This window comes from Papio anubis, chromosome 14 (genome assembly GCF_008728515.1).
Source record: "Papio anubis isolate 15944 chromosome 14, Panubis1.0, whole genome shotgun sequence".
NCBI classification, from domain to species: domain Eukaryota; kingdom Metazoa; phylum Chordata; class Mammalia; order Primates; family Cercopithecidae; genus Papio; species Papio anubis.
The window spans coordinates 89,909,083-89,923,948 of record NC_044989.1 but is presented as its reverse complement, the minus strand read 5'-3'; the positions used below and the strand labels follow the sequence as shown (position 1 = coordinate 89,923,948).

General features: G+C 37.1%; 1 protein-coding gene across 1 annotated transcript in view; it reads left to right on the top strand.

Moving 5' to 3' along the window:
- The window catches only part of LOC101000208 (ankyrin repeat domain-containing protein 36C-like), a 133,416-nt gene that overhangs the window by 60,153 nt on the left and 58,397 nt on the right, over nucleotides 1–14,866 (top strand). Inside the window, exons 8-12 of the mRNA XM_031655343.1 lie at nucleotides 4,826–4,898; nucleotides 6,564–6,592; nucleotides 6,687–6,759; nucleotides 8,418–8,446; nucleotides 8,541–8,613. Coding sequence (XP_031511203.1) covers nucleotides 4,826–4,898; nucleotides 6,564–6,592; nucleotides 6,687–6,759; nucleotides 8,418–8,446; nucleotides 8,541–8,613 — 277 coding nt within the window. The remainder of the gene's footprint in view (nucleotides 1–4,825; nucleotides 4,899–6,563; nucleotides 6,593–6,686; nucleotides 6,760–8,417; nucleotides 8,447–8,540; nucleotides 8,614–14,866) is intronic.

Here is a 14,866-nt window from a genome sequence, read left to right as displayed (position 1 = left end):
AAGTGTTACTTGTCCTCTTGGTTCCCCTTCATGAATGTTAAACTCTAAACTACTCAGGTCACAATTTAGAACCCCTTTGTTGATCCCTATAGAGTGTTCTCGGATGTCAAATGACAGGCTTTTAATGAAGAAACACCCTGTAAAAGTGTATTGCTCTGTTTTTTGTGTGTGAATGTGTGTGTGTGTGTGTATTTTTTTTCCCTCCTGAAAACTGTAAATAGAATAATTTTCATTACAAATGAAAATATTCCTGTTCCATATTTATTTCCCATCTAATGTACTTTGCTCTTCTTGAATCTAGTAAGGATCTCAGCTTGTGTTATTTATACCTTCAAAAAATTATGTCAACACTTCATTTTTCATGTCAATTACTGACATGTTTTCAAGTCTTCACTTGTTATTTCTGAAGATTTTGGTGCATCGAGGAGAGACAGTGTCATTGTAGTTAAAGAAGTTTTTGAATAGTTTATATTCAGTAAAATTTCAGAGCTTGTTTCTCTGGAAAGCATAGACATAGTGGCATTATGGGTAGTTAAACATAAAATAACTCTACAAAGTGTTGTGTACATAAAAGTGTTCATATCTTGAAAGATTCTAATTTACTGCTCAGTACTGTCTCCTGGAGAGGAAAATAGGTAAGATAGGCTCCTGAGCCTATGATAATAACTCATAATATGAAGTGAAAACATAGAAACAAAATGAGAGGTGATAGATAAACCAATGTGAGTGAAGAACAGCTGTGAAACAAGAGTGTCTATGGAAGAGAGGAGGTCATGGGACTGCTTTTGTGAAAAAGGAATTTATTACATGTTAGTCAAGTGTCTGACACATTTAACATTTTAATAAAGTAAAATCTTACCTTCCCGTGTGTCAGTATGGGATTGTACAGATGTCACAATGCAGTAGTGGTGAGAATAATGAAGAAACGAATGTGGAGGTCAAAGAATGAAGTCCACCAATATGGACATTAGATTTATGAATGAAAAGGAGTGTATGTCAAATTGGGCAGGAGTAAACAAAGAAAGCAGCTAGCTAGGTAGAATGGAGGTTTCTGATGAGGAGACTGGTGGGAAGTCACTTAATTGAAAGCAGAAGTTAGAAGGATGAGGGTGACCCACAGGGTCTCATTTCTTCTCCGTAGAAGTTTTGCATATCAATGATATGTGCTTCATTCACATCAGTTAGCATATTGGGATGCAGCTTAATCTAGAAAAAATGTGTTTTTTTTGTTTGTTTGTTTCTTTTTAGGAAGCTGTGTTTGCTGAGTAGTTATTTCATAAAAGAACCTGAGAGACCCCTATAGTATATCACATAAAACTAGATTTAGAAAAAAGGAATCAAAGAATACATTTTTAGAGTATTGAATGGATAACTGCCAATAATCATGGCAATCATGACATATATATATATATATATGCATTATGTCATATTGGTTGGTTATTTATAAGAAAAGAAGTCTCTAGTGATTTAGAAACTTTGCTTAGTTTATTTTCATAGGAATCTATGAAAATCTACACATTATTTCATTGATGTGTATGTTTTGGCGAAAGTGGATGAAGAGACAGGGAGAAGGCCAAACTGCTGAATCCAGGATATGTAAAAATATCAGGAGCCTTCATGAGTATAAAGAAAATGATTTTTTAAATTATGACTCTAAGATTAAGTGGACTCACTTCAGATGCATTTAGAATATTTGCGTAAAGGATGATTTGATTTTGGCTGCTCCAGGAACTACTGGAAGCAGGAAAGAATGATGGAATTGGGATAAACCACAGTGACTCATTACTCCTCCTTGTTACTACTGGGCGTCAGAGGTATATGTTTTGTTGATATTAGTTATTCAAATGAGATAAACGTGAATATGCATACATTGGCTTTGTTTTTCAAGAAGCTAACTATTGGATAAAATAGCTATTTAATAAAAATTCTCTAGAGAATAACATGAGACTTCAACCAGACTATTTTAGAAATGAAAATAATGTTGAATTCATTACTTGACTCCCAAATGTTTATTTTCAGTGAATATTGGAGTGATTTCCAAATGTAAAAGTTTATTCATATCTAATGCTTGTAGCAACTTTATTTTGTATAAGTATGTTAAATTTGGTAATTTATTATACTTTTTGATGAGGTTTATTTATTATACCTTGTTGTCATGAGTGGATGAAGAAACTTTCAGAAGCTAAACTAGAAGATACAAGAGATGTAGGCACATTATTACACCATATGGGTGTGAGAAATAATGAATATTACATACTAGAATTCATCAAACATATATCCAAGCTGATTAAGTTAGGACATTTCCACTGAAGAGACGTGAAGTGTACATTCAACTAAAGTGTCATTGTAATTGTGTACCTTCTCAGTTATCAATCAAGTTAAAGAGCATGATGAATGTTTGCAGTAAAATGGTCTAAATCATTCTGATATCTTGCATGAAAGACATGCGGGCACATGTACCACCTGCTTTGACATTGATTCCCATGTGTATGAGTTGCTCTCTGATTTTAGATCACATTTATCCTCATCATTCAGCATATCCACATTGATATTGACATGGTTTTATTTTAGTTTTAGACATACGACAAGTCATATCACGTTTGAAATTGTCAGAGTATATTTCTTGAAGCCTGTATTCCTATTTTCTTCAGTGTATTTCCTTCACATTTAGTCCCAAGAAACAAAGTATAAAACATCAAAGCCTACACTATTACAGGCAGGAGGATACAGCCTGAAGCTAACACAGGATGAGTGTATGGATTATATTATCATATTTACATACGATTGACTGTGTATCCCTTTTGCTTTTCAGTGTCTTCTGAGAAACAACCAGCCTGTAAGGTAACTAAACTCTCATTTATATTTTGAACTATTATATTTGTACAGCCTATTAAACATACTTCATGTATTGATAATTTTGTTTCAAATACCATTTAGGTTACAAGTGACCAGAATGATTCTATTTTGAATATCGCCACAGAAATAAAGGATGGGCAAAAATCTGGGACAGGTAATTTAGCAATACATGTTCGATGTCATGTTCACTCAAGATAGAAGAGAATGTCTCTTCCCCGAATAAATTAGTGGGGGGGTGGCCCATTGAAGCTGCACATTCCAATTCAGCACTTCTGAGATTGTGCACTTGAAATAAGTACTCGGGTGCTTCAGTTGCTGCTGATGCTTGGCCATGATCTGAGTAGCAAGATTATAGACTTCCCTATATTGAAATTGGGAAGAAGTACTATTGGAGAGCAGTTCAAGACATAATGGGCTGAGGGGACAACTTAATTTTGCTTTAATTCTACAGCATGTTTTCATCAAGAGGGGAATAAGAAAGAGATGAAGTAATAAATATTATAGACGTCAAACCGTATTGCGAAAAGCAGAGGGAAGAAGTGATTGTAATAACCCATACACACTGTAGAAGGACAGCTAATGATACCACAGATGTAGCAATTATTTTCCTCAAGGAAGAGGGATTGTGAGGCAGGAAGAAGGAAAAAGAAGATGTTATTTATGTAATTTTGGTGTTTCTGCTAAGGAAATCTGAGTGAACTCACTTCAGATGCATTTGGAATATTTGCATAAAAGAAGATTTGATTGTGGCTGCTCCAGAAACTATTGGAAGCAGGAAACAATGAGAGATTTGGGAGAAACCACACTGACTCATTACACCTCTTTGTTACTATTGGGCATCAGAGAAACGTGTTTTGTTGATTTCAGTTATAAAAAAGATGAATATGAACACATTGGCTTCATTGTTCAAAAAGCTCACTTTTGAATAAAATGGCTATTAAATGAAGATTCTTTGGAGATCATCATGATTCTCCAAACAAGACTATTTTGAAAGGAAAAATAATGTTGAATTCATTAATTGACTCCTAAAATGGTCATTGTTAATGAATTTTGGAGTGATTTCTGAATTAAAAGCTTATTAATATCTAATGCTTGTAGCAGTTTAATTTTGGATATGTATGTCAAAATTGATAATTGATGATATTTTTCATTGAGATTCGTGTACTATACTTTGTTGCCAGGAGTAAATGAAGAAACTTTTGGAAGGCTAAACTAGAGAATACAAGAAATGTTGACAAATTATTACACTATGTGGATCTGAGAAATAATGAGTATTATCTACTAGGACTGACCAAACATATATCCAAGCTGAACAAGTTAGGACATTTCCACTGAAGAGACGTGAAGTGTACCTTCACATGAAGTGTCACTATAATTGTGTACCTTCTCAGTTATCGAGCAAGTTAAAGAGCATGATGAATGTTTGCAGTATAATCTAAATCATTCTGATATCCTGCATTGAAAGACCTGCAGGTGCATGTGTACCACCTGCTTTGACATTGATTCCCATGTGTATGAGTTGCTCTCTGATTTTAGATCACATTTGTCCTTATCACTCAGCATATCCACGTTGATATTGACATGGTTTTATTTTAGTTTTAGACATATGATAAGTCATATCATGTTTGAAATTGTCAGTGTATATTTCTTGAAGCCTGTATTCCTATTTTCTTCAGTGTATTTCTGTCATGTTCCAGTCTCCATACACAAAGTAGAAAATATCAAAGCCTACACTAATACAGGCAGGAGGATACAACTTGATGCTAATATGCTATCCATGCATGAATATATGGATAACATTATCATATTTACATATGATTGATTATGTATCCCTTTTGCTTTTCAGTGTCTTCTGAGAAACAACCAGCCTTGAAGGTAATTAAACTCTCATTTATATGTTGAACTATTAACTGTATAGTCTATGAAACCTACTTTATGTATTGATTATTGTGTTTCAAATCCCATTCAGGCTACAAGTGAAAAGAATGATTCTGTTTCGAATATAGCCACAGAAATAGAGGAGGGACCAACATCTGGGACAGGTAATTTTGCAAAACACATCTAATGTCATGTTCAATCAAGGTAGAAGAGAACTTCCCTTCCCAGAATAAATCAGTGAGGAGTTCATCTAAGCTGCATGTTCTGATTCAACACGTCTGAGATTCTTCATTTGTAGTGAGTTCTCAGGTGACCCTGATGCTGCTGGTCGTTGGCCATGATCTGAATAGTAAGATTATAGACTTCTCTACATTGAAATTGGAAAGAAGAACCATTGGAGAGCAGTTCGACACATACCAGGCTCAGGGAACAGCATAATTTTGCTTTAATTTTACAGCATGTTTCCATCAAGAGGAGAAGGAGAATGAGCTGAAGTATTAGATATTATAGGCATCATATCGTATTCTTATAAACAGAGGGAAAACTGATCCTAATAACTCCATAAACACTGTAAAATGAGAACTAATGTGACCACTGATGTATCAATTATTTTCCTCGAAGAAGAGGGATTGTGAGGCAGGAAGGATGGAAAAGAAGAAGGTATTTATGTAATTTTGGGTTTTCTGCTGAGGAAACCTGAGTGAACTCATTTCAGATGCATTTGGAATATTTGCGTAAAAGAATATTTGATTTTGGCTGATCCGTGAACTACAGGAAGCAGGAAACAGTGCTAGAATTGGGATAAACCATAGTGACTCATTACTCCTCTTTGTTACTATTAGGCATCAGAGATACATGTTTTGTTGATTTTAGTTATAAAAAATGAGATAAACTTGAGTATGAATACATTGCCTTCCTTGTTCAAGGAGCTAACTCTTGGATAAAATAGCTATTTAATGAAACTTCTTTAGAGAATAGTATGATACTCTTAAGAAGACTATTTTAGAAACAAAAATTATGTTGAATTCTAATTAACTCCTAAAATGGTCATTTTCAATGAATATTAGAGTGATTTCTGAATGTAAAACTTACTAATATCTAATGCTTGTTTCAGTTTTACTTTGTAGAAGTATGTCAAAATTGATAATTGATGATATTTTTATTGAGGCTAATATATTATCCTTTGTTGCCATGAGTGGATGAAGAAATTTTCGGAAGGCTAAACTAGCAGATACAAGAAACTCAGGCAAATTATTACACCACATGGGTGTGAGAAAAAACGAGTATTATCTACTAATTTCAGGAAACATATATCCAAGCTGATCAATTTAGGACACTTCCACTGAAGAGATGTGAAGTGTCATTGTAATTGTGTACTTTCCTAGTTATCGGACGAGTTGAAGAGCGTGATGAATGTTTGTAGTATAATTATGTAAATCCTTCTGATTTCCTGCATGAAAGACATGAGGGATCGTGTACCACCTGCTTTGACATTGATTCTCAGGTGTATGAGTTGCTCCACTGATTTAGGTCACATTTGTCCTCATCACTCGGCATATCCACATCGATATTGACATGGTTTTATTTTAGTTTTAGACAAATGACAAATCATACCATGTTTGCAATTGTAAGGGTATATTTCATGAAGCCTGTGTTCCCTTTTGTCAGTGTATTTCTGTCATGTTCCAGTCCCCAGACACAAAGTAGCAAACATCAAAGCCTACACCAATGCAGGCAGGAGGATACGGCTTGATGCTAACACTGCATGAATGTATGGATAATTTATCATATTTACATACGAGTGATTATGTATCCCTTTTGTTTTTCAGTGTCTTCTCGGAAACAACCAGTCTTGAAGGTAATTAAATTTTCATTTATATTTTGAACTAGTAAATGCAGAGTCTATGAAACATACTTTATTTATTGATTATTTTATTTCAAATTCCGTTCAGGTTACGAGTGACGAGAAAGATTCTGTTTCAAATATAGCCACAGAAATAAAGGATGGACAACAATCTGGGACAGGTAATTCTGCAAAACACATTTAATGTCATGTTCAGTCCAGATAGAAAAGAGCGTCTCTTCCCCAAATAAATCAACAGGAGACTCGTCCAAGCTGCACATTCTGATTCAGCAGACCTGAGATTCTTCATATGTAATAAGTTCTCGGGTGACACCGATGCTGTTGGTCTTGGACATGATCTTCACAATAAGATTATAGACTTCCACACATTGAAACTGGGAAGAAGCAACATTGGAGAGCAGGGCAAGACATAAGGGACTCAGGGGACAGATAATTTTGCTTTAATTCTGCAGCATATTTTCACCAAGGGTGGAAGGAGAAAGAAATGAAGTATAGATTTTACAGACATCACACCGTACTGTTAAAGACAGACAGAAAATTGATCGTAATAACTCGCGGACACTAGAACGAGAAGTAACGAGACCACTGATGTAGCAATTAGTTTCCCCAAGGAAGAGGGACTGTGAGGCAGGAAGGAGGGAAAAGAAGAAGTTATTTATGTAATTTTGGGATTTCTGCTGAGGAAAGCTGAGTGAATTCACTTCAGATGCATGTAGCATATTTGCAGAAAGGAGATTTGATTTCACAGCTCCTGGAACTACGGGATGCAGGAAAGAATGCTAGAATTAGGATAAACCACAATGACTAGTTACTCCCCTTTGTTACTATTAGGCATCAGACTTACATGTTTCATTGATTTTAGTTATAAAAATGAGATATGCTTGAATATGAATACCTTTGCTTCTTTGATCAAAGAGGTAACTCTTGGATAAAATCGCTATTTAATGAATTTTCTTTAGAGAAGAGCATGATACTCCTAGCAAGACTATTTTAGAAACAAAAGTAATGTTGAATTCATCAACTGACCCTTAAAATGGTCATTTTCAATGAATGTTGGCGTGATTTCTGAATGGAAAAGCTTGCTGCTATCCAATGCTTGTAGGAGTTTTATTTAGTAGAAGTATGTCAAAATTAATAATTGATTATGTTCTTTATTGAGGTTTATATATTATACTTTGTTGCCATGAGTGGATGAAGAAATGTTTGGAAGGCTAAACTAGAGAATACAAGAAACTTAGGGGAATTATTACACCACATGGGTGTGAGAAATAATGAATATTATTTACTCAGATTCCAGAAACATATATCCAAGCTGATCAATTTAGGACACTTCCAACTTAAAAGACGTGAAATGTCCATTCAACTAAAGTGTCATTCTAATTGTGTAAGTTCTCAGTTATCAGGCAAGTTAAAGAGCATGATGAATGTTTGTAGTATAATGGTGTAAATCCTTCTGCTTTCTTGCCTGAAAGACATGCAGGATCATGTACCACCTGCTTTGACATTGTTTCTCAGGTGTATGAATTGCTGCTCTGATTTTACATCACATTTCTCCTCATCACTCGGCATATCCATATTGATATAGACACGGTTTTATTTTAGTTTTAGACATATGACTAATCATACCATGTTTGAAATTGTAAGGGTATATTTCGTGAAGCCTGTATTCCTTTTCTTCAGTGTATTTCTAAAGTAGAAAACATCAAATCCTACACTAATACAGGCAGGAGGATACAGCTTGATGCTAACACCTCATGAATGTATGAATAACATTATCTTATGTACATATGAGTGATTATGTGTCCCTTTTGCTTTTTAGTGTCTTCTCAGAAACAACCAACCTTGAAGGTAATTAAACTCTCATTTATATTTTGAACTAGTAACTGTATAGTCTATGAACTATACTTTATGTATTGATTATTTTGTTTCAAATTCCATTCAGGCTACAAGTGACAAGGAAGATTCTGTTTCGAATATAGCCACAGAAATAAAGGATGCACAAATATCTGGGACAGGTAATTTTGCAATATGCATATAATGTCATATTCAATCAAGATAGAAGAGAACTTCCCTTCCCCAAATTGGGAAGAAGAAACACTGGAGAGCTGTTCAAGATATAAGGGGCTCAGGGGACAGCATAATTTTGCTTTAATTCTACAGCATGTTTTCACCAAGAGTGGAAGGAGATAGATTTTACAGATGTCACATCGTACTGCTAAAAACAGGTGGAAAAGTGATTGTAATAAACTGTAGACACTGTAGAACAATAACTAACGAGATTACTGGTGTAGCAATTATTTTCCTCAAGAAAGAGGGATTGTGAGCCAGGAAGGAGGGAAAAGAACTTATTTCTGTAATTTTGAGATTTCTGCTGAATAAACCTGAGTGAACTCATTTCAGGTGCATTTGGAACATTTGAATAAAAGAAGATTTGATTTTGGCAAATCCAGGAACTGCTGAAAACAGGAAACAATGCTATAATTGCCGTAAACCACACCGACTCATTACTCCTCTTTGTTACTATCAGGCATCACATATACATGTTTTGTTGATTTTAGTTATAAAAATTAGATAAACCTTTGTTTCGTTTGATGTTTGTTGGTTTAAAGTCTATTTTATCAGAGACTAGGTTTGCAACTGCTGCTATTTTTTGTTTTCCATTTGCTTGGTAGATCTTCCTCCATCCCTTTATTTTGAGCCTATGTGTGTCTCTGCCTGTGAGATGGGTCTACTGAATACAGCACACTTATGAGTCTTGAGTTTATCCAATTTGCCAGTCTGTGTCTTTTAATTGGAGCATTTAGCCCATTTACATTTAAGGTTAATATTATTATGTGTGAATTTGATCCTGTCATTATGATATTAGCTGCTTATTTTGCTCATTAGTTGATGCAGTTTCTTTCTAGTGTTGATGGTCTTTACAATTTGGCGTGCTTTTGCAGTGGCTGGTACTGGTTCTTCCTTTCCATGTGTAGTGCTTCCTTCAGGAGCTCTTGTAAGACAGGCCTGGTGGTGACAAAATCTCTCTGCATTTGCTTATCTGTAAAGGATTTTATTTCTTCTTCACTCATGAAGCTTAGTTTGGTTGGATATGAGATTCTGGGTTGAAAATTCTTTTGTTTAAGAATGTGGAATATTGGACCCCACTCTCTTCTTGCTTATAGAGTTTCTGCCGAGAGATCCGCTGTTAGTCTGATGGGCTTTCCTTTGTGGGTGACCCGACCTTTCTTTCTGGCTCCCCTTAACATTTTTTCCTTCATTTCAGCTTTGGCAAATCTGACAATTATGTGTCTTGGAGTTGCTCTTCTCAAGGAGTATCTTTGCGGCATTCTCTGTATTTCCTGAATTTGAATGTTGGTCTGCCTTGCTAGGTTGGAGAAGTTCTCCTGGATAACATCCTGGAGAGTGTTTTCCAACTTGGCTCTATTCTCCCCGTCACTTTCAGGTACACCAATCAGACATAGATTTGGTCTTTTCCCATAGTCCCACATTTCTTGGAGGCTTTATTCATTTCTTTTTACTCTTTATTCTCTAAACTTCTTTTCTAACTTCATTTAATTTATTTGATTTTCAGTCACTGATACCCTTTCTTCCACTTGAATGTATTGGCTACTGAAGCTTGTGCATGTGTCATGTAGTTCTTGTGCCATGGTTTTCAGCTCCATCAGGTTATTTCAGGTCTTCACTGTACTGTTTATTGTAGTTAGCCATTCATCTAACCTTTTCTCAAGGTTTTTAGCTTCTTTGCGATGGATTCAAACATTCTCCTTTAGTTTGGAGAAGTTTGTTATTACTGATCGTCTGAAGCCTACTTTTGTCAGCTCATCAAAGTCATTCTCTGTCCAGCTTTGTTCTGTTGCTGGTGAGGAGCTGCATTCCTCTGGAGGAGAAGAGGCACTCTGATTTTTAGAATTTTCAGCTTTTCTGCTCTGGTTTCTCCCCATCTTTGTGATTTTATCCACTTTTGGTCTGTGATGATGGTGACGTACAGATGGGGTTTTGGTGTGGATGTCCTTTCTGTTTGTTAGTTTTCCTTCTAATAGTCAGGCCCCTCAGCTGCAGGTCTGTTGGAGTTTGCTGGAAGTCCACTCCAGACCCTGTTTGCCTGGGTATCACCAGCGGAGGCTGCAGAACAGCAAATATTGCAGAACGGCAAATGTTGCTGCCTGATACTTTCTCTGGAAGCTTCATTTTAGAGGAGCACCCGGCTGTATGAGGTGTCATTCTGCCCCTAGTGGGGGATGTCTCCCAGTTAGGCTACTCAGGGGTCAGGGACCCACCTGAGGAGGCAGTCTGTCTGTTCTCAGATGTCAAACTCTGTGCTGGGAGAACCACTACTGTCTTCAAAGCTGTCAGACAGGGAAATTTAAGTCTGCAGAAGTTTCTGCTGCCTTTTGTTCAGCTATGCCCTGCCCCTAGAGATGGAGTCTACAGAGGCAGGCAGGCCTCCTTGAGCTGTGGTGGGCTCCACCAAGTTCAAGCTTCTGGGCCGCTTTGTTTACCTACTCAAGCCCCAGCAATGACAGACAACCCTCCCCCAGCTTCGCTGCCACTTTGCAGTTTGATCTCAGACTGCTGTGCTAGCAGTGAGTGACGCTCCGTAGGTGTGGGACACTCTGAGCCAGGTGCGGGATATAATCTCGTGGTGTGTCATTTGCTAAGACTGTTGGAAAAGTGCAGTATTAGGGTGGGAGTGTACCGATTTTCCAGGTACTGTCTGTCACGTCTTCCCTTGGCTAGGAAAGGGAATTCCCAAATCCCTTGCACTTCCCGGGTGAGGTGATGCCCCACCCTGCTTTGGCTCACACTCCGTGGGCTGCACCCACTGTCCAACAAGCCCCAGGAGATTAACCCAGTACCTCATTTGGCAATGCAGAAAACACCCATCTTCTGCGTCACTCATGCTGGGAGCTGTAAATGGGACCTGTTTCTATTTGGTCATCTTGGGAAAAAGGTCAATTCAGAAAGAACAGCTAACTATCCTAGATATATATGCACCCAATACGAGAGCACCCAGATTCATAAAGCAAGTCCTTAGAAACTTACAAAGATACTTAGACTCCCACACAATGGTAATGGGAGACTTTAACACCTCACTATCAACATTAGATCAACGAGACAGAAAGTTAACAAAGATATCCAGGACTTGAACTCGGCTCTGCACCAAGTGGACCTAATAGACGTCTGCAGAACTCTCCACCCCAAATCAACACAATATACATTCTTCTCAGCACCACATCGCACTTACTCCAAAATGGACCACATAGCTGGAAGTAAAGCACTCCTCAGCAAATGTAAAAGAACAGAAATTGTAACAAACTTGTCTCTAAGACCACAGTGCAATCAAAGTAGAACTCAGGATTAAGAAACTCACTCAACACTATTCACAATAGCAAAGACTTGGAATCAACCCAAATGTCCATCAGTGACAGACTGGATTAAGAAAATGTGGCACATATACACCATGGAATACTATACAGCCATAAAAAAGGATGAGTTTGTGTCCTTTGTAGGGACATGGATGCAGCTGGAACCATCATTCTCAGCAAACTATCGCAAGAACAGAAAACCAAACACCACATGTTCTCACTCATAGGTGGGAACTGAACAATGAGATCACTTGGACTTGGGAAGGGGAACATCACACACTATCATGGGGAGGGGGGAGGAAGGAGGGATTGCATTGGGAGTTATACTTGATGTAAATGACGAGTTGATGGGTGCTGATGAGTTGATGGGTGCAGCACAGCAACATGGCACAAGTATACATATGTAACAAACCTGCACGTTATGCACATGTACCCTAGAACTTAAAGTATAATAATAATAATAATAATAATAATAATAATAAAAAGAAACTCACTCAAAACCACTCAACTACATGGAAACTGAACAACTTGCTCCTGAATGACTACTGGGTAAATAATGAAATGAAGGCAAAAATAAAGATGTTCTTTGAAACCAATGAGAACAAAGATACAGCATACCAGAATCTTTGGGACATATTTAGAGCTGTGTGTAGAGGGAAATTTATAGCACTAAATGCCTACATGAGAAAGCAGGGAAGATCTAAAATTGACACCCTAACATCACAGTTAAAAGAACTAGAGAAGCAAGAGCAAACACCTTCAAAAGCTAGCAGAAGGCAAGAAATAACTAAGATAAGTTCAGAACTGAAAGAGATAGAGACACAAAAAACACTTATCAATGAGTCCAGGAGCTGGTTTTTTGAAAAGATCAACAAACTTGATAGACCACTAGCAAGACTAATAAAGAAGAAAAGAGAGAAGAATCAAATAGACATAATAAAAAATGATAAAGGGGGTATCACCACCAATCCCACAGAAATACAAACTACCATCAGAGAATACCATAAACACTTCTAGGCAAATAAACTAGAAAATCTAGAAGAAATGGATAAATTCCTGGACACATACACCCTCCCAAGACTAAACTAGGAAGAAGCTGAATTCCTGAATAGACCAATAACAGGCTCTGAAATTGAGGCAATAATTAATAGCCTACCAACCAAAAAAAGTCCAGGACCAGATGGATTTGCAGCTGAATTCTACCAGAGGTACAAAGAGGAGATGGTACTATTCCTTCTGGAACTATTCCGATCAATAGAAAAAGGGGGAATCCTCCCTAACTCATATTATGAGTCCAGCAGCATCCTGATACCAAAACCTGGCAGAGACACAACAACAAAAAAGAGACTTTTAGACCAATATCCCTGATGAACATCGATGCAAAATCCTCAATAAAATACTGGCAACACTAATCCAGCAGCACATCAAAAAGCTTATCCACCATAATCAAGTTGGCTTCACTCCTGGGATGTGAGCCTAGTTCAACATATGCAAATCAATAAATGTGATCCATCATATAAACAGAAACAAAGACAAAAACCACAGGATTATGTCAATAGATGCAGAAAAGGCCTTTGACAAAATTCAAAAGGACTTCATGCTAGGTATTGATGGGACGTATCTCAAAATAATAGCTATTTATGACAAACCCACAGCCAATATCATACAGAATGGGCAAAAACTGAAAGCATTCCCTTTGAAAACTGGCACAAGACAAGGATGTCCTGTCTCACCACTCCTATTCAACATAGTGTTGGAAGTTCTGGTCAGGGCAATCAGGAAGGAGAAAGAAATAAAGGGTATTCAATTAGCAAAAGAGGAAGCCAAATTGTCCGTGTTTGCAGATGACATGATGATATATTTAAAAAACCCCATTGTCTCAACCTAAAATTTCCTTAAGCTGATAAGCAACTTCAGCAAAGTCTCAGGATACAAAATCAATCTGCAAAAGTCACAAGCATTCCTATACACCAATAACAGACAAACAGAGAGCCAAATCATGAGTGAACTCCCATTCACAGTTGCTTCGAAGAGAATAAAATACCTAGAAATCCAACTTACAAGGGATGTGAAGGACCTCTTCAAGGAGAACTACAAACCACTGCTCAACGAATAAAAAAGGACACAAACAAATGGAAGAACATTCCATGCTCATGGATAGGAAGAATCAATATTGTGAAACTGGCCTTACCGCCCTAGGTAATTTATAGATTCAGTGCCATCCCCATCAAGCTACCAATGACTTTCTTCACAGAATTGGAAAAAACTACTTTAAAGTTCATATGGAACCAAAAAAGAGCCCACATTGCCAAGACAATCCCAAGCCAAAAGAACAAAGCTGGAGGCATCATGCTAGAGCCTGACTTCTAACTATACTACAAGGCTACAGTCACCAAAGCAGCATGGTACTGGTACCAAAACAGAGATATAGACCAATGGAACAGAACAGAGCCCTCAGAAATAATACCACACATCTACAACCATCTGATCTTTGACAAACTTGACAATAACAAGAAATGGGGAAAGGATTCCCTATGTAATAAATGTACTGGGAAAACTGGCTAGCCATATGTGGAAAGCTGAACCTGGATCCCTTCCTTATGCCTTACACAAAAATTAATTCAAGATGGATTAAAGACTTAAATATTAGACCTAAAACCATAAAAACCCTAGAAGGAAAACTAGATAATACCATTCAGGACATAGGCATGAGCAAGGACTTTATGACTAAAGCACCAAAAGCAATGGCAGCAAAAGCCGAAATAGACAAATGGGATCTAATTATACTAAAGAGCTTCTTCACAGCAAAAGAAACTACCATCAGCGTGAACAGGCAACCTACAGAGTGGGAGAAAATTTTTTACAATCTACCCACATGACAAACGGCTAATATCCAGAA